This window comes from Danio rerio, chromosome 15 (assembly GCF_052040795.2).
Source record: "Danio rerio strain M-AB ecotype USA chromosome 15, GRCz13ab, whole genome shotgun sequence".
Lineage (NCBI taxonomy): Eukaryota > Metazoa > Chordata > Actinopteri > Cypriniformes > Danionidae > Danio > Danio rerio.
In genome coordinates, this window is record NC_141035.1 from 1,039,011 (window position 1) to 1,059,650 (window position 20,640).

General features: G+C 41.2%; 1 protein-coding gene across 1 annotated transcript; it reads left to right on the forward strand.

Moving 5' to 3' along the window:
• The first annotated feature begins 544 nt into the window (after positions 1-544).
• On the forward strand, positions 545-18,079 carry igsf10 (immunoglobulin superfamily, member 10). Its single transcript, XM_087283445.1, has 7 exons — positions 545-738; positions 2,946-3,213; positions 3,314-3,443; positions 7,538-7,928; positions 8,062-12,018; positions 12,189-13,089; positions 14,561-18,079. Exons 2-7 carry the CDS (start codon positions 3,014-3,016, stop codon positions 16,473-16,475), a joined length of 7,494 nt encoding a protein of 2,497 aa, XP_087139571.1. The 5' UTR covers positions 545-738; positions 2,946-3,013; the 3' UTR covers positions 16,476-18,079.
• Positions 18,080-20,640: the final 2,561 nt, after the last annotated feature.

Sequence of the window (20,640 nt, forward strand, 5' to 3'; positions counted from 1 at the left end):
ATGCTGCAGTAAAACTGTACTCAAGAGAAAGAAAATTTCTGAGAAAAGCTACTCAATTACAGTAATCTGAGTATTTGTAATTAGTTACTTTATACCACTGTACACAATACAGCAGCAACAACAGATATCAAAATAAAACACTGTATTTTGGTACTTTAAAAATGATACTAAATACGTTTTTCCAAAGGAGCATGACATTTCTTCGCAAATCTTCTCTTTTTAAACTGAAAACTATTGAAATACTATTTTGTATTTGAAATATGTATTTAAAAACAAGTATCATAAATACTGCACATCCCTGGTAAAATTTACCCCCAAAGAATATAAATGTATTTCTGTCATCACATACTCACCGTCCATTTGTTTATATTATAGCAACCAGAATCACAACAGATTAAATCCAGAACTTGGCTATACAGTATGGTTAAAAAATACTTTTAATGTGGTTATCTGCTTATGAGAGCAACAATCCAGAGAAAAACGAGAACCTTTAAGACGAAGAAAAAGAAAAAAGCTTGTATGTTTTCCTCCTTGTGAACCCCGCGCACACGAGTGGGACTGAAGCCCGTGAGGAGGAGGATTGAGTCTCCAGTTCAGCACAGACACGCGATTCTGCATCAACTGACTTCAACACACTTTATTATCAGTACATGGATACGACTCTTCACCATGGCAGACTGTGGATTATTAATTTCATAATGTGGACATGAGAGCATGGACAGTTCAACAATGTATAAGGTAAGTGCTTTACCACATATATTAAATATACTGTCCTTATGCACTTTAAACATTACATTTCTGACGAATCAATGAAAGTCATTGATTGGGTAATCTATCTGCACACCCGCACTTTACTGAAGGTGTCGCTATAATGTTTAATGACTTCATTTGACTTCATTTTAAGTTTACTCTGCATTCACACACAGCAAAAATGCTTTTCTTACTTAGATTTTTTTTTGTCTTGTTTTTAAGTTCAAATATCTAAAAATACAAGAAAAATATTCTTATGTCAAAAAGTAAAACTAGGTTGTTTTGCTCACCCCATTGGCAGATTATTAAGTAAAAAACTCAATTATGATTTGTTAATTTTATAAAACAAGACAATATTTTTGTTGTGCAGAAAATGCTTCCTGATTTAATTTTTTTTTAGATATTTGGACTAGAAACAAGACAAAAACTCTGAGTAAGAAAATTATGTATTGCAGTGTAGTATTTACAATATACAGAATTCTTGTTGTATTATGAATAGTTAACATTTTATCTTTAATAACAATCCTTTTTTAAGTGTTACTTTTAATGTGTTTGTTAAGCAATACAATCAGTTATATTTGATAGATGCAATGTCTGACATTTAGATTTTTAATTATGTAATTGTGTGACTCTGTACCACAAATATAAGGGTCTTTTTAAAAACAAAATTGAGATGCATGTCATCTGAAAGCTGAATAAATATACTGGGATGCAAATCTAGAACCCAAGGGTTCAAAGAAAATCTACATATTGAGAAAATGACCTCTATAGATGACTAAATTAAGTGCTTAGCAGTGAACATCACTAATTAAATGAAGTTTTGAAATGTTTACAGTAAGAAATTTACAAAATGTCTTGGCGGAACATGATTTTTAATTAATATTAGTTAATAATCCAATCTTTGTTTTTTACATGAATGAAAAATCAATAAGGTTGATCCATACAATGTATTATTGGCTATTGCCAAATTTAGATTCAGAGTCACAATGTGTTTTGCACATAGGAGTTTGTTAATTAAGGGGGATGACGATGTGAAAAAATGATCAACAGTATTATTTTCGACAACTTTTAGTGTAGGTCACAATTAATGCTATTAACTACAGGCTAGGCCCACACGGAATCTGTTTATTTACTTGAGTAAATGTGTGTAAATCTGTATTTATTCAGTTTTTAAATTAATTACAGTAATATTATTGACTAATATGAAAATGTTCATCTGATTCATGTACAATGCAGTTTGTCTTTGAGTAGAGATATTATACGAGAGACTTGCTTTGTTTACCAAATAAAGTGAATCTAATTGGATTTGCATTGTAAACATTAAATAGTTGAAAAGATATTATTTTCTATTTCACATATTAAGGTTTTAGTTATGATACTCCCAAAATAATTCTGCAGAAATCCACAGATTATTACCAACATTCTCCACAGAAAAAGCAAAAAACAGCAGATTCTGTCTGGCCCTACTTATTACCTGCCTATTATTAAGATATTAACTGTTCATTAGTAGTTATAAAGTATGATCTTACTCTGCATCCCTAATCCTACCCAAACCCAACTTTTATCATACTAACTATTAATAAACTGCTAATTAGTACTTTATTAAGCTGATTGTGTTAGTTATGGTTAGTTAATACCTTACATTGTGACCTAAACTGAAGTGTTACGAGCAATTCATTGCAAATATCACTTCACCAAAGTTTTCACCAAAATTGCAAAACCCTTTCTTAGTTGTTTGCTTGGGCTTGCATTTTAGAAAATTGTATAAAACATCCAAAATTGTGTTTGTCAACAATTTTAAGCTATTTTATTTGATTTACCAAAGCCACACGTGTCCCCTTCACATCGGTCACATCCATAACAGAGATATGTCCCATGCACAATGAAGCTTTTCAATATATTGTTTAACATTTTATTTGTTCTGCAGATGTTTTGAGGTTTACAGATTGTTTTGCAGACCCTTATGAATGATTCTGAAAGATTTTACTTTTGCAGATTGATATTACAGATATTATATTACAGATTTATAAAACACGTTGGTATTTTTCTGATCCGTTATTACTGCGGTTAGTTGTTTTGAAAAAGATGTTTCAATATATAGCTAACGCATGCATTCTCTGTGGAGTTTCAAGTTTTCACTGCAAATGTCACATCCACTACGCTGGAATTGCTCTTATCTTATTTTCTTCCTACAGACAGCAAATGATTAATAGCTCGAGCTTGTCAGAAAACAGGGAAGAAACCGAGCTCCTCCTCGTCCAGAATGTGTGACCCAGCAGCGGATTCCCGTCTGCTATGGAGATTCATGGTGCTACTGTGTGTTTTGGCCTGTTTAACACACAGAAGCAGCGGCTGCCCCAAATCATGCGTCTGCTACGCTCCGTCTGAAGTGCACTGCACATTCAGATACCTGAGTGAAATGCCCGGAGACATCCAGACAGCTGTGGAAAGAATTAACCTGGGGTAAAACCTACAACAGGCAAACCACCGCTGAAATTTCTCGAGAAATGCAATCGAAACTGCTTACTTGAGCTCAGTTCCTCTGTGCAATTTTGTGTTTCAGGTATAACAGTTTGTCAAGTCTTCAAGCGAACGCTCTCTCGGGACTGAATAAGCTGGAACTGTTAATGCTGCATAGTAACATGATCAAAACTGTTGAGGACAGCGCGTTCAGTGGCCTCACATCTCTGCAGGTAAACCACGCTCAATTCACATTCAAGAGTTCACACTTAGCTCATGACTTACGAACGCTCATTTGGCATGCTGTCCCGGGAGAGAGCCCTGAGCTCAAGGCATTCCTTGAGTCCAGGGCTCCCTCCCTTTGTGGGGCGAGAGGAGATTGAGCTCAAACTACCCCGCAGCTAAGGCCAAGGTGAACTTTCTGAGAGCGAGACGACTAGTAAAAGAGAATTAGGTTTAAGAGGTCTATAATGCAGAGCAGTTTTTAGGCTTTGGGAGAGAACTGAAACCCCGGGGGGAAACGTGCCAGCACCACGCGGAGATATCAGAAGACCAAGTAGGGAGCCAGAGCTATTGAAATTCCTGCTGGATGCTGGGCCGCCAAGCCACCTATTTTGGATAAAGGTGGAAGAAGGGGGAGGAGGGGGGTTTCTTCAAGACGAAGATAGTTAAATGTGGAAAAGGAGGAGATATATAGAGGAGATATATAGGAACAAGGGATCCTTGATTGGAGGATCGTGATTAGCCAATATGAGCCAGCTGGGTTAATCATGAGCACGTACTCCTCTCGAAATTAGTTTAATAAATTAAACTTCACATATTTACAAGCACATTATAATAAAATGAGTAAAACACAACCCAGGCTCATTCTGAAAACGTAGTCCTGTGGACATTTCTGGAGACCACAAAATACGTCCCGGGAGGTACGTATGGCTGCATTTCATTTTTTAAGCGAACGCTACGGGGCGGTGTGACGCTGTTCCCTTTCGCACTTGCCTGCTGACCGCTTACCTCCGTGTGGAGGGCTTTCCTGCCGCAACCAATTTGTCAAGTCAGCTCATTGTGTGCGTCGGCGGACTTCAGATGCAGAGAGGAGGAGTTGACTACGGCGACCGGGTTCGAGTCCGGGGAAGAGCGGTTCCAGAAATCAGGTAAGACAAAATCCGAATTCAAAAAATAAAGTGAACGAGTTCATAACAGGGTGAGAACTTGGTGAAATCCGAAAACTTGGTAAGGAAATCAGACGAGGGCTTTTCTTTTTCTAGACGGCTTATCTAAATTGTGGCTTGGGTTTAGGGAAGTGAGCGGGCGGGCGGGTCAATCTGTAAAACTGGTTGGGTTTAGGAAAGGAGGTGGGTGGGTCAGCTGATTGGCCGGTCGCGCAGTCAATCATTCGGTCAGTCAGACAGCGGCCTCTAGTGGGTTCACGCAAGAACAACGCAGGCGCGAACGGGACTCGTGAGAGACATTTGAGATACGACAAAGAGCACACAGCGGGCTCTCGCGTATTCGCGACAACAAAAACTGCACAAATACGCACCTCCTGGGACATTTTTCGCGGTCTCTAGAAACGTCCACTGGACTACGTTTTCAGAATGAGCCTGGGTTAGTAAAATAATTATTGAACACGTCACCATTTTTCTCAGGAAACATTTCTAAAGGTGCTTCTAGCTTGGAATTTTCACTGGATATTGTAAACAACCAAAGAGATCCATACTGTATATACAAAGAAAACACTGAACACTACAGGGTGCTATGGTGCCGTTCCTTTTCACGCTTACCAGCTGACAGCTCACCTCCATATTGATGGCTTTACCACTGTTACCAGTTTGTCAGTTAGCTCACCACTTAAGTGTGCTTGTTATGCAGAGTGGAGTTTACTGTGACGAATTGTGAAGAACGGTTCCAGAAATCGCATGGTACAGAAGCCAAAAAATAAACAAAACACACAGGGTGAGAATGTGGTAAAATCTGAAAATGTGGTAAAAATTAGACCAGGGCTTTTCTTTTTCTGGATTACTTTTTTAAAATACTGAGGTTGGATTTGGGGGTTTGGGGAATCAATCGTTGCTTTTTAAAATGCTATTGGTTGGGTTTAGGGAAAGGAGAGGGTAGAGGGTGGGGGGATCGGTTGGTTGCTCAGTCAGTCGACAGCAGCCTCTGGTGGATTTATGTGAGAACAGCAGAGGTGAATGGCACTCGCGAGAGAAATTTGAGATCTAAAAAGGCGTACACAGCAGCCTCAGGTAGATTTGCGAAAACAAAATCTGCAACAAAAAACATAGCTCCTGGAGCGTATTTCACGCTCTCTAGAAATGTATATAGTGGTACGTAATCAGAATGAGCCTGGGTTGAACAATTTGCATGAGATGATGACTTCAGTCATATCACTGGTGTGAATAAATGATGTGCAATTCATCCATCTTCTAGACATCAAGTTTCCTGGTGTGCATAAATTAGTGTGACATACAGACATATACAGAGATTGTGTTTGCTAACTGAAAACCAATGTTTAGTGTAAAGCTACAATACATATGGCCAAAATAGAACACCAAAATATCTATGCAATCTTAAAACGCTAGCCTTTTTATGGAAATGTTGACTCTTGTGAGGCCTCCATGTGCACATGCATGTGTTTGAATGTAGTTTTAGTTTTTGCCTGAACAGATTGAGGAACAGTATACTCTCTGCAGCCAGACATTTGACTTGAGGCATAAATCCTGGTTCTCATTTCATCTGACTCTCGCCAAGAGTTACGTTTCCTTGGACAAAAAGATGTAACGGCATCAACATCATTTACAAGTCCATTCTTCTTGTGGAAATCTGGTTTACTGGTAATAATGGCCTCAGACTAAACTCTGAGTATATTTTAATGATTTAATGCAGGACATCTGGCAAATTTAGGCCAATAGTTACTAGTTTCTTCTCGAAAGCCAAAATCAATTCCCTACTAGTAAACACTATTTTGTTTCCTGGCAGTCACTTGTATTCACTCCTAGTTGCCGCATTAAGCCATCTGCATTTTTGGGTGCAGAATGATCTGTGAACAGACTGCTGGTGGTCTGAAAGCATAACTGAGGCTGAGATAAGGAAGACTTAATAAAGAACTCTTACATTCAAGTCAAGCTTGATTTTAGACATTACCACGCATCCATCTGAGGTGCATGGAGATATGGTGATGTACAGCTCTTTAAAAAAATCACTTGAAGCACCAGTTAAATATTTGCAACTTGGGTTGACTTGCATAACCATTGCAGTGCTTGACAGTCACTTAGGGCCATTTGTGGCAGAATGACAACTGCTCAGATGTTTTTGGTGCAAGATGCAAAAGGTGAGGAGTTACCATACTTTTACACCACTAGAACCACCAAGTAACAATGAGACCTTGTTTCTGCCGCACTGAGCATACGCATTTGTAAATCTTTTGTAAAGCTTCCCCAGCCGATTTGAATGTTATCACTCGATTGAATGAGCGTTTTCAGTGGTTATCAGCTGATAGATAATAGTGATGAGAGGTTCGGATTTAACTGACTCTTACCTTTGAGTCTCGTTCATCAAGATGAACAAATCTTTTTTTGAGTAATTTCGTTCAATATGCCAAAATATCATTAATATGTTATGAGTTGCTTCCAAATACATCTACAACCAGGGCCGGCGCGTCCATAGAGGCGACCTAGGCGGCAGTATAGAGAGGGCGGCGTCTGCGACACCTCCCTTACCACCTGCGTCCTCAGTTATGTCAGTGACACCTCCCCCGCGTCCTCAGATATATTCGCGCATAGACGATAGAACAGAGAGGGCGGCATCAGCGACACCTCCATCAGCACCCGCGTGTCCTCAGTTATATCCGCGCATAGGGCGGCAGAATAAAGAACGCAGTGTCCGCGACACCTCCCTTCCTTAGCACCCGCGTGTCCTCAGTTATATCCACGCATAGGGCGGAGGAATAGAGAGGGTGGTGTTCACCAGTCTGCGACACCCCCTCCCTCCCTCAGCACACGAGCTTCAGTTATATCCGCGCATAGAGTGCCGGAATAGTCCGTGACACCTCACTTCATTTTCATAACCCGTCACTTTCGTTTTCACATTGGGGTTGAGGGCAGCGTGAACGTCCTCTGCCTAGAGCGGCAGTTCAGCTTGCTCCGGCCCTGTCTACAACTAGCCCAAAGGTTGATCACACTAAAAAACAAGTCAGAACTAGAATGATGTAAGCAAGAGAAAATAATAATTCAATGTTTAAGGCCAATGAAAAACTCTGAAGTTAGAGTCAATTTGAAGGTCACTTTAATGTCACATCTCAGCTCTTGTTTTTTATTTGTATATCCAGGTTCTGAAAATGAGTTACAACAGAGTTGAGAAGCTCAACAAGGACACATTCAGAGGCCTGGACAATCTTGTACGCCTTCAACTGGACCACAATCTCATCACCTTCATCCACCCGGAGAGTTTTTATGGATTAAAACGCCTGCAGTTGATCAACCTTGAAGGAAACCAGCTCCAGCAGCTTCATCCAGACACATTTATTTCAGTGCGCTTTGGTCAGATTTTAAAATGGTCATCTCTCAAGACTATTTATTTGTCTGACAATGCTTTAAGCACACTGCCTGCCGCTGTATTATCTGGCTGCGTCAAGATAGAAAATCTGTTTCTAAGTGGAAACCCTTGGTCATGTGATTGCCGGATGAGTTGGCTGGCCAAGTGGATAGAGAAACACCCTGGTAAGATTGTGGTCTGTTAAGGGAAAGAAAAGTTTTGTTATGATACCAGGACAAAATAATTTCCCAATGTAGATAAATATACTGTTTACATGTAAACATTGGTATATGATAAGAAATATCTTTGTTTTTGCAGGTGTTCTAAAATGCAAAAGAGACAAAAAGTTTCTGAAAGAACCATGCCCCGTCTGCGAATTTCCACTTTCCTCCAGAGGCAGCAGCATTGTGCAATTGCAAAGTGATGGCTACACATGCAGCAGACCACAGATTCATCCTCACTTAAAGCTTAGGAATTTTACCTTGACTGATAGTGACTATACCGAAGTGTCTCCTGTAGATTTTGTCGCACCCATTGGTTCCTTAGAAATGAACATTAAAGATCAATCTCACAGTGATGCCAGGGTTGCATGTCTTGTGCAGAGACCTTCATCAATGGAAAACATGTCTGCAATCTTTGGACTGGATGGAAAAGACGTAACTGCCCTGCGAGCAACTGTTTCCACATTGCTAGTCTGCAATATTGATTATGATGATATACGTGAGATTTGGGACATTTTGGCTACCTATAGCGATTTCCCAATGATCCTTGAGCGAGAAGTAGCAATTTCTTTACAATCAGACGCAGTCTACACATATAAGCAGGCAGTGTCCACTGCAGATGATGTTTTCACAGAAATCGAAGCAAAAATCAAAGCCATTCCTGAATGGTTAATGCAAGGTAGGGTTATGCTACAACTGGATCGTGCAACAACAGCATTCCCAACACTTACCATCAAGTATTTATCGACCATTCAAATAGATGTTGGGGGCAGCAAGAATAATAGAGATGAGTATAGTTGGACTATGATTAGAAGGGACAACCAGACCAGGACTGAGCACTTACTCCTTGTTGGTGGCATGACTGAATTAAATTGCCAGACTTTCGGGAATCCCAAACCCATAATTGAATGGATTCTACCAGATGGAAGTAAGATACGAGCACCATATAACAGCGAGGACCAAAGGATTGTAATAACTCATGAAGGAATTCTTTCTGTAAAATCAGCTGAAATCTCAGACACGGGTGTCTATCATTGCATTGCGACCAGCTATCTGGATGCAGATGTTCTTGCCTTTAGGGTCACTGTGATGCCTCTGGATATTGAGGAGGAAGAGATTAACGGAATCAGAGTCTCACATCACCTTGGTCAGAACCTACGTCTTGATTGTACATCACTTAGCAGTCCACAGGCGTCCATCCAGTGGATACTTCCCGACCACACAGTTTTAGACAAATCTTATGGCAAAAGAACTCTCCATAGAAATGGAACTTTGGTCATACATGGATTGACTTACAGGGACATAGGGTTTTACAGATGCTTAGCTGGAAATTTTCTGGGAGCGGACTTGCTTGCTTCTCAAGTAACCATCTATGATGATTTGTTAAATAGCACAATGCCAACTCATGTAAAGGAATCTAACCATCGTGTTGTACAAATTATAGACAATAGTCAGACACTTGGAAGTAGGTATCTCTCTCAAAGGACAAGTGAGGAGTCAAGGAGTATTACCTCAGACAGGCCTTACACTTGGCTACAGTCCCGATTTCATAAAGTTCCCATCGGTAGAAGAGGGAATGGAAGGAACTCTAGAAGAGTCGTCAATAAAAGGTTTCAGAAAGAGGGTAAAACTTTGATCAGCAAGCCTCAAATCAAAGAAATAAACAAAGAGGCAGTAAACTTGTCTAAAACTCTCTTTAAGGAACAATCTGACGACAATAACGCAGCCTCGGGGGATGGTATAAATGAAGATGAATTTATTGTAATGACAACAACTAAAACACTTGAGAAAAAACAAGTTAGCTCCATCAACACTGAAATCCCAAGGACTTACAAAACAGTCAACAGTGCTTTCATTCAAGTAACATCTGATGACACTAGTCATGTCTTAAGAACAAAGAAAAAAAGTAATTTGGTTACAGGAATAACAGACTCTCAGACTCCTACCCCTCCAATAACTCCAAGCTACACTTTAAGTAACTATGGAACACAAAGAAATTACAAAAAACAAAGTAAGACCAAGTCAGATTATAAATTAAATCAAACTGATGGAGAAACCTCTTTATATGATACCGCAACAAGTAGACCCTCGGAGACACTTGTGACTCACAAACCTTCTCTGATCGAAGTTACAGAGCTTACGTTCTCTGGGGATTCAGAAGATGTTGCCACTGGGACAACTCAGTATAACTTCCAAGGCCCAAATGTCACCAATGTGGAGCCTAAGAGTCAGACGATATTCACAGCAGTCACCACAACCGAAGATCAAGAGAAGATCACATTTCAGACAACTCAAAGGATCAAGTCAGAGCTCCTTCCTGGGTCTACCATCATCTCTAAACACCAGATCCAAATCGTTCCTTCCAGAAAATTGCAACCAGGAAAGAAGCGCAAGTTTAACGGCAGGCGTAGGATCATTCGTCCCAGCAAAATTTCAGACATACAGTCAATACTCGATAAATTTAAACTTCATTCTACAAACAAGGAAGACAACCTCCCAATTTCAGAAACTACTGACAAATTCGCAGAGTGTGTCAAAATGAAAAGTGATAAATCTGGGGTGTCTAGAGATAAATGCAGAACCTCAGTTGATCAAAGTCCGATCAACTCTACAGATATGTACCACATAACAATATCCTCTTTGAGTGTAACCGAAAAACCTGTCAGGGCAGGCTCTAGAACGACTGTCACTGACTCACAAATGTCAACAACTTTGGTGCACTCCATTTCTGAGGAGTCTGGTGGTTATAAAAAATATTTTAACTCAAAAGAGAAAGCTTTCACAGCTCCAACCACATCCACAACCACAATGTCTTCTCAATTCACACAGGGGAAGATTCTATGGCAGGGATCATTTGAAAACAATGGAGAGACCCCCAGGAAGCATCAAAACTCAATCACGCTATCCACTAACAAAGAGCAGATGACTTCAACATCCACCGCAGAACCTTATAAGTCAACAACCCCACTTCCCACTACAGAACTCCATCTCACACATGTTAATGTCTCTCCTACAAAGACAAAAGAAAACAACAATACTCCAGACGCATCATCAGATGACTCATCAGGTTCTTCCTCCTTAACAGAAACAGATTTCTCTGACAACATCATAACTCCATCTAAACCATCTAGGAGTTTCACCTCTCCAACCTTGCATGAACTGTCCACAACCACAGAACCAACAGGAGTTTCTTACAGTCTAGTAGCCCCACCAACGATGAAAACTGTGCAAAAGCAAGACACTTCTCAGAGTAAGTTCTCACGCACAGGATTGTGGAGAAAGCAAAAGCCTGGTTACCACAGACGAGGCTTCAGAGGGAGAAGGCCCATAAAAAAGACAACCACTAAATCCCCAGTTAGCACAATGACTAAAATTGCGGTAGAGTCGGCTGCCACTCAATCCACAAACACACCAACACAAACTAAACACAGAGGTGCAGGAATACACCATTTGCACCCAACTCTTAAAGAATCAGAGAGACCTGTATCAACTGGTAATACTGATTCTGGCAGCAAGGGGTGGAGCGATTCCTTGACTACAAAAACCACTATAGTTGATATAAACCCTACAGTGACTAGACCACACACAACTGTACAGTCCCAAATTCAACGCAAAACCAAAAACCCCAAAGTAAACACAAATATGAGGGGTACCCTAGAGAGATTTTGGAGACTTACAACACAGAGTCCTGTGATCAAAATTCAGCCAACAACTCATGAACACACAGTCAAGGACTGTTTTGGGTGTCTTCATCCAAAGGCTTCTGGAAAATCTCAGCGCAGAACAGTTACTTCAGATACAATGACTACTTCAACAGCATTCCCAATTACTCCATTCCCATACACCAGTAGCACTACTGGAAATCTGAATGCATATGATCACTCTACATGGGATGCCACGACATCTCTTAAGCATATTACCTCCAAGCCAGTGATTGATGGTGGAAAAGCTGCCAGTTTCACTGTTCTGTCAAACTCGGATGCTTTCCTCCCATGCAAGGCCACTGGCAACCCTGAGGCCATCATCAGCTGGAACCGATTCACATCGACCACAGGTACTACACAGAAAAGACTTAATTGCCCTGCTACAATAAAAAAAAATTAAGATTCTATTGGTGTCATTTTCATATTTTTACAATATATGTCTTAGACCAGAAGCGCTTTCACAGTATAAACTAAAAAAGTATGTTGATGTTTACCTATTAAGTCTTCTTTATATCAACAGGTGTTATGCTGACCATCAAGGGTAAAATGGGTAAATTTGAAGTTTTGAAGAATGGAACATTGTTAATCCACAGAGCAAACATCAAAGACCATGGACAGTACATATGCATTGCCGAGAACGACTATGGTTCTGACAAGCTTGTGGTAACATTGTCAGTTGTGGCCTATCCTGCACGGATATTGGAGACAAAGATGAGGGAACTCAAGATTCTGGCTGGGAAAACGGTGCACATGGCGTGCAGGACAGAGGGCAGACCGGTGCCTATTGTGTCATGGATTCTGCCAAATCACACTGAAGTGAAGGGGCCAAATGGTGAGCATGGCAGAGTTAAAGTATCCCCAATGGGAACATTAACCATTCAAGAGGTGTCAGTGTCAGATCATGGACATTATAAGTGTGTTGCAAGCAATCCAGGGGGTACTGACACAGCTACTGTTCATCTCCAGGTGGTAGCAACACCGCCTGTAATACTGGAAGAAAAACAACAGCTTGTGGAAGCTGATGCTGGGCAGAATCTCTTTTTGCCCTGTACTACTCATGGTGACCCAGAACCCACAACACACTGGGTCTTACACAATGGCGTTATAGTTTTACCTCTAACTTACTCACACACCAAAATTTCAGTTTTTGCGAATGGTACACTTTACCTGAGGAACTTAGACGTTTCTGAAAGTGGAAAGTATGAGTGTATTGCAACAAGTTCTACTGGATCAGAACGTCGAGTTGTTACACTTTCTGTAAAGAGGACAGAAACCATCCCCAGGATCGTTGTGACATCACGACACCACACTGATGTGGAATATGGTGGCCAACTTCATCTGAACTGCTCTGCAGTTGGTAACCCAACACCTGAAATTATGTGGCGGCTACCTTCAAAGGTCCTCGTAGACAAGACACACAGGTAGATCGTAACAACTACCATCAAAATTCATGTTTAGATTATAGTTTTCATGTCTAACTAATTTAACCTTTGATTAATTCTCAATTAGGGCAGAAGCATTAAATATGAGCAAATAGATATTGCATGGCCTACATTTTGTATTTACATTTAATACATTTTATTCATACTAAAGGCGTACTCACACTATGCTATCCAAACCGTGCCCAGGCCTGTTTCCCAGATCGTTTGAGAAGTGTGAGTGCTCTGAATCGGGCTCAGACACGATTGGCTGGCCGGCCCTGGCCTAGTTGGAAGAGGTGTGCCAGAGCGGGGTTCACTTGTGCTCAGGCGCGGTACGCTTGTAGTCAACCCAGGCTCATTCTAAAAACGTAGTCTCAAGGACGTTTCTGGAGACCGCGAAATACGTAGCCGGAGGTACGTACAGCTACGCTTAGTTTTTTTAAACAATTGCTGTGGGGCGGTGTGACGTTGTTCCTTCCGGCACTTGCCGGCTGGCCGCTCGACTTTGTGTGAGGGGCTTTCTCGCCACAACCAGTTTGTCTGATTAGCTCTTCATGTACGTCAGCGGACTGGAGGTGCAGAAAGTAGCTGACCACAATGACAACGACGACAACCGGGTTCAAGTCCAGGGAAGAGCGGTTCCAGTAATCAGGTAAGAAAACAAAAACAAAACCCAAAAAATAAAGCGAATGAGTTCATCACAGGGTGAAAATTTGGTCAAAATTCAAAAACGTGGTCAAAATCAGACGAGGGCTTTTCTTTTTATGGACGGCTTTTGTGAATCGCATTGGTTGTGTTTAGGGAAGTAGGAGGGTGGGTCAGCCGATTGGCCGATCGCACGGTCAATCATTCTATCAGACAGACAGGCGGAAGGTCTGTCCGACAGCGGCCTCTGGCGGGTTCACACGAGAACAGCGCAGGCGCCAACGGCGCTCGTGAGAGACGTTTGAGACGCAAAAAAGCATGCACAGCGGCCTCTAGTGGATTCGCAAAAAAAAAAATTGCAAAAATACGTACCTCCTGGGACTTATTTCACGGTCTCCAGAAACGTCCACGGGACTACGTTCTCAGAATGAGCCTGGGTTGCTTGTAGTGTGAGTGCAAAACGTGTCTGAGCCCTAAACTGAAGACAAGACGTGACTTTTAAGACTTTTAAACTATATAACTAAAGAAATCTCCACTGTGCTAAGCGAAACTGAACAGTGCATCATCGATGATGTAAGCTAGGCCAGGCCCAAATGTAATGTGAGTGCAGGAGGGGGGACAAGCGTGCTTTGGCCCGGTTCAAGGCAACTGTACATAGGATGAGTACGCTCTCAAGTAAAAGTATTAAAATAAAAAATTTGATCAGAATTTCTGTACTTATTTTTTCAAATCAACTGTTAACAGAATTCATTTTGTAAATGTGTTTTAAAATGTGTTTTAAAAACTGTGTTTTTATTATTTATTAAAACATCGATTCTCCTTTCAGAATGGGCAGTCGCATCAAAGTCCTGGAAAATGGTACCCTAATCATTGAATCACTCAATGAGAAAGATAGTGGGGACTTCCTCTGTGTTGCACGCAACAAAGTTGGAGATGACACACAGCTAATGAAGGTGTCAGTATCTATGAAGCCAGCTCGAATTAAACCAAGTGTTTTCAGCAGGAAGCAAGTGCCTTATGGCAATGACCTAAAAGTGGACTGTGTGGCTGCTGGGGTGCCTATGCCAGAGATATCATGGGGACTCCCTGATGGTACCCTGCTCAATAGTGCCCTGCAGGCAGATGAAACGGAGGGGGACCAGTTGAAACGATACATCTTATTTAATAATGGAACGCTGTACCTGAACACAGTGGGTACCGACGAGGAAGGGGACTATACCTGTTATGCTGAAAACAAATTGGGTAAAGACAAGATGCATGTTCACATAAGTGTGCTAACAGCGGCGCCTTACATTCAGCACCCAAAGCTTTCTGATGCCAGAGTTAATCCAGGTGGAAATGTCCGCTTCGATTGTAAGGCTATCGGTGAGCCCAAGCCAAAGGTCTTTTGGATGCTGCCATCCAAAGACATAATCGCTGCCTCTAATGAGCGTTACTTTGTGCACGCTAATGGGTCTCTTGATATACGAAATGTTAAATTATCTGATGCTGGGGAGTATGTCTGCATGGCTCGTAATGCAGCAGGTGAGGAGAATAAAGTTTATAAACTGGACATTGATGGAAACCCACCCATAATCAATGGCTTCAAGCAAAACAGAACGGTGCTAAAAGATACAGCAATCAAATACACTAGAAAGCTAATAGACTGCAATGCTGAAGGGGATCCAGTGCCAAAGATCACGTGGATCATGCCTGACAATATATTTCTCACAGCTCCTTATTATGGGAGCAGGATCAATGTGCATGTCAATGGTACGCTAGAGATCCGTAATGTCCGGCCATCGGATACAGCAGAGTTTATTTGTATTGCTCAGAACGATGGAGGCGAGGCGGTCATGTTAGTTCAACTGGAAGTGACGGACAAGCTCATGAGACCCATTTTTAAGAACCCCTTTAATGAGAGAGTAGTGACTCGGTTTGGGAGAACTGCACTGCTAAACTGTTCTGCTGATGGACAACCCACACCCGACATCATATGGACACTACCCAACAAGACTCGATTCACTAGAGCGCAAGGGCTTGAAGGCTCAAGATACCACCTGGGTAGGGATGGAACATTTGTGATTTATAACTCCAGCATAGAAGACTCTGGTAAATACCGCTGCGCTGCCAAAAACAAAGTGGGATATATTGAAAAGCTTGTCGTTCTTGAGGTGATTCAAAAGCCTTATATTCTAACACGGCCAAAGGGGATTATTCGAGGTATTTCTGGACAGTCTCTCTTCCTACATTGCCTGACAGATGAAATAAAGTCCACTATTTCTTGGACCATGCCAGGAGGTTTTGTTCTCGCAAGTCCACAGGTGAGTGGACGCTATCAGTTAATGGAAAATGGGACACTTGTTGTACATGAGACAACCATGCAAGATCGTGGGAATTATGTGTGCAAAGCAACAAACGACGCTGGTGAGGCTGTTCTCACTGTGTCCGTCATAATTCTTGCATATCCAGCCCGAATTACCAATGGGCCACCTCCGGCTTTGAAAGGAGTGACGGGAGTTCCTGTTCATCTGCAGTGTGTTGCTAATGGTATACCTACACCAGATATAGTCTGGGAGCTGCCTGATCGCTCGATTCTTGCTACGAATGGAAAGGGACAACCTGTCGGCAGTGAGCTTCTCCAAGCACAAGGGACACTTCTAATTCGAAATCCTACAAGAATGCATTCTGGGAATTACAAGTGTATCGCCTTTAATTACCTGGGCAGAGATACCAGAACAACATACATGACAATACTATAATTCACAACTTAATGACTTTACAGCGGTGACTATTCAAAAGAGATGGCCTGCCAGGTAGTGTAAATATTTACCTAAAGTTAAATGGATTAAACATTGGTAGGTATGCTGCCTAAAAGACCACAAAGTGTGATATATTCAGCCGTTGGGGAAAAAAACATCCATGTGAAGTTTTTTTATTAAGTGAAGTTTATGTATAAACAAATTTCGAGAGGATCACGTGCTTATGATTGCTAGCAGCTGACCCGCATTATCTAATTCACTACGATCCAATCAGATGACTCCTAAACTACTATAAATACCCTGGGGTTTATTCCATTGCTATCTTCGTTTTGAAGAGTCCCCCCTTCCTCCCCTACTCCTTCTTCTTAGACGGGTGACACGGTGGCCCAGTGCCTAGCACTGTCGCCTCACAGCAAGAATGTCTCTGGTTCCTGGGTTTACCAAAACTAGCAGACATTTCTGTGTGGAGTTTGCACTTCTCCCCGTGCTCACGTGGGTTTCCCCCGGGTTCCCCGGTTTCCTCCCACCACCTAAAAACATGCAATTAAGTCAACTGAACAATCCAAATTGTCAACATAGACACGCTTCTAGTTAGTAATTAATTTCAAGAGCATTCACTTGCTACAGCAGGGGAGTTCTCGAGATCTACATGAGCTCAAACTCCCCTCCCGCCTTGCAACGGGAGGGAGCCCTGGGCTCGAGGATCTCATGAGCTCAGGGCTCTCTCCCGGGACAGCACGCCAAACAAGCTCTTATAATTAATCATCAGCTAAGTGTGAACTCTTGAACTAATTTCGAGAGGATCACGTGCTTATGATTGAACACAGCTGGTGATGCATTAGCCAATTTATGATTGACCAATCAGACGATTCCTAAGCCACTATATATAACCTGATTTCCATATCACAGCCATCTTCATTTTGAAGAATCCCCCCTTCCTCCCCTACTCCTCCTCCTTGCCTAGATGGGTGGCACGGTGGCCCAGTGGTTAGCACTGTTGCTTCAAAGCAAGAACATCACTGGTTCTAGTCTTTACCAAGCCAGCCGACGTTTCTGTGTTTGAGTTTACACGTTCTCCCCGTGCTCACGTGGGTTTCCCCTGGGTTCCCCGGTTTCCTCCCACCGTCTAAAAACATGCAACTTAAGTTAATTGACTAATCCAAATCAGCATCATAGACATGCTCCTATTAAGTAGTTATCTCTTAAGAGCGATTACTATCTGTTCATTAGCCACTACAGCAGGGGAGTTCTTGAGATCTACCTGAGCTCCTGCAACGGGAGGGAGCCCTGGGCTCGAGGATCTTATGAGCTCAGGGCTGTTTTCCGGGACAGCATGCCAAACACGCTTTATCAACAATCATCAGCTAAGTGTGAACTCTTGAAATTGAATTTAAAGAAATGCAATTTTATGATACTGGCAACTCCAAATCTGTAAATGATGCACAAAAACTGTGTTTTTAGACAAGGTATGACACATTTTATGTTGCACACATTCTAGTTTTCTACTAAATAAAAGTCAAGGATAAGTTGTAAATTTATGTTATGCTGAAGAAACATGTTTATCATGTGCCAAACTAGAATAAAACTGAATAAAACAGATTATATATATGTATATTTTAATTTATTGGAACATGTTTATACAGTAAAAATGGACGGGCTAATATTATCTAATGTAGAAAGTCTCATAACTAATCACTTTCTCAAGTAAAGAGGTCAAGTTTTGTTTTTGTTTTTTGAGTTAATGCTGGCAGGAATATTTTGCATGCCTTACTGTGGCTGTGGAACATTCTTGAAAGATATCCTTGCTTCTGTTCACTGCTGAGGATGTTTATTTATAATGGGACCTCAACATGCAATGATCCCATTACCCTTTCGAGAAGCGTTCTGGGGTCAAACAACCAGGCTTTTCACAGAAAAATGCACATGATGACCCTCTTGGGTTTGCTTCTACTGCATTGCTTTTGGTTATTCATTTATTTCTTTGTCTCTGTAGGATGTTTTTGTTCTGCCAAGTACCACCGAGTCAAAAAAATAATGAATGTTTTTCTTGCTTTTAAGGTTTAAAACATTTATAAAAACTTAATGTAAAACAGATCCATGCATCTATGTGTGTATTTACACACACTAACACACTTGTACAGCTATTGTTAGGTTGATTTCACGCTGACAAGCTATATTTTTGATACTCCTGCCCCAACCCTACCCCTATACCCAATTCAAACAGGAAACAATATGCTTTTTTAGATTTTCAAAATACTTAATTCTGTGTAATTTATTACCCATTTTCCTCATGGGGACCAAAAACGTTCCCACAAAGTCAAAATATACTGGTATTGCTATACTTGTGGGGACATTTGGATGGCATACAAGCTCCACACACACACACACACACACACAAACACACACACACACACACAGTTAGCTGGAGAAGGATACCTACAGTGGGAATGAGGCCCAAGCTTTGGTGTACATGTAAGACTCTCCAGGCTTTCCTCTCACCAAGTCACATTCCGTGGCTTCCCGCTTTTTAGCTTTTGCTTGGATCAACACCTTTCACCAGCACCCCTGGAATTTCACGATAGGATTGCAGAATCCACACCTCTGTCCTTCAGACACAAGGGACAGATTCATCTTCAGCTGGGTGCCTAATTCCCCCCACCTTTATGAAGACTATGTTCTTGTATGCCTTTTGGAGTGGGCATAGTACAGACGCATGGCAGCTTTCAGTTCTGTTTATTTCAATCAAATAAATGTTGTGACTCCTCTCTGTGGAGTACAAACTACTGTGAAAGCCTAATATAGTTGTCCACCTAAGGGCCAATGAGGAAAATAGATGGATAATTTTGCTAAATTAATTGAATGTAGTCTATTTGCCGTTTATGAAAGAGATTAACCCTGTCAGTCCAGGGGTTACAGATTGGATAGGGTGCTATACATTTAAACATTCTTACTTAAATGGATAGTTCACCCAAAAATTGTATTCTATTGAATACAAAAGAAGATAACCATTGTCTTCCATAGCAGGAAAACCAAATACTATGAAAGTGAATGGTTTCTAGCATTCTTCACTATGTCTTCCAGTTCAACAGAAGAACTCTTTGGAACAAGTGAAAGCTGAGTAAATGATGACAGAATTTAGCCTTTTGGGTGAACTATCCCTTTAACAGACCGACCAACACAAAATGTCTGTCATTTTAAGGTGTAAATAAGTGTACAGAAACAGTCAAAGCACATGTGTCCCTGACAGATTTTATTGACGGATTGACCCTACAACCTTTAGAACCACAGTGGGTAGGTCCGGGTTTATGGGCAGACTGTAATGCGTTCAGGTGAGATTTATTGAGGTGCATAGGAAACAGCCTCGACTTAAATTCTGACATAATTACACTTGATGCTTTCGATAAGTGCCTTGTAAATAAGTCTAAACGCAGGTGTTGTCACCAAAACTTGCCACCAATGCTACTCACAAATACATATATTCAATGCAACCCAGGCTCATTCTGAAACCGCTATATACATTTCTGGAGAGCGACAAACACGTCCTAGGAGGTATGTTTTTTCGCGATTTTTGTTTCCGTGAATCCACCAGAGGCTGACCGATCGACTGACCCACCCTCCTCCTTTCCTAGACCCAACCAATAGTGTTTTCAAAAGCAATCCAGAAAAGGAAAAGTCCTCATCTGATTTTTGCGAGGTTTTCACATTTGACCACATTCTCACTGTTATTTACTTGTTTATTTTACTTAGTTTTTTGTCTTACCTGCTTTCTGGATATGTTCTTTGCCGTATTTGTTTTACAGCCATACATACTTTTAACTAGATAATTCGCAATCACCAAAAATGTATTTAGGGCTGTTTTCAGAATGAGCCTATGTTGATTTAATATCAAGTCTTATCCATGACACCTCTTATGATAATGAGAGGTGTACTGGTACTTTTCTGAGGCCCTTTTGGCATCTTGTATATTAAGGTTTGTTTTTGTGGAGGATGCTAAAACTGGTGAATATTAGGTGTAAATTGTGTCCATGTTTGACTTTTTGGAGAGGTATTTGAAAATGCATAGGATCTGACTGCACAAATGTGTTCAGTCAGCCACAAAAGACCACCAACACTTCAACTAATGACAAAAAAATGTGATTGTTATGGGAAGTGCTGTGAGACTGTC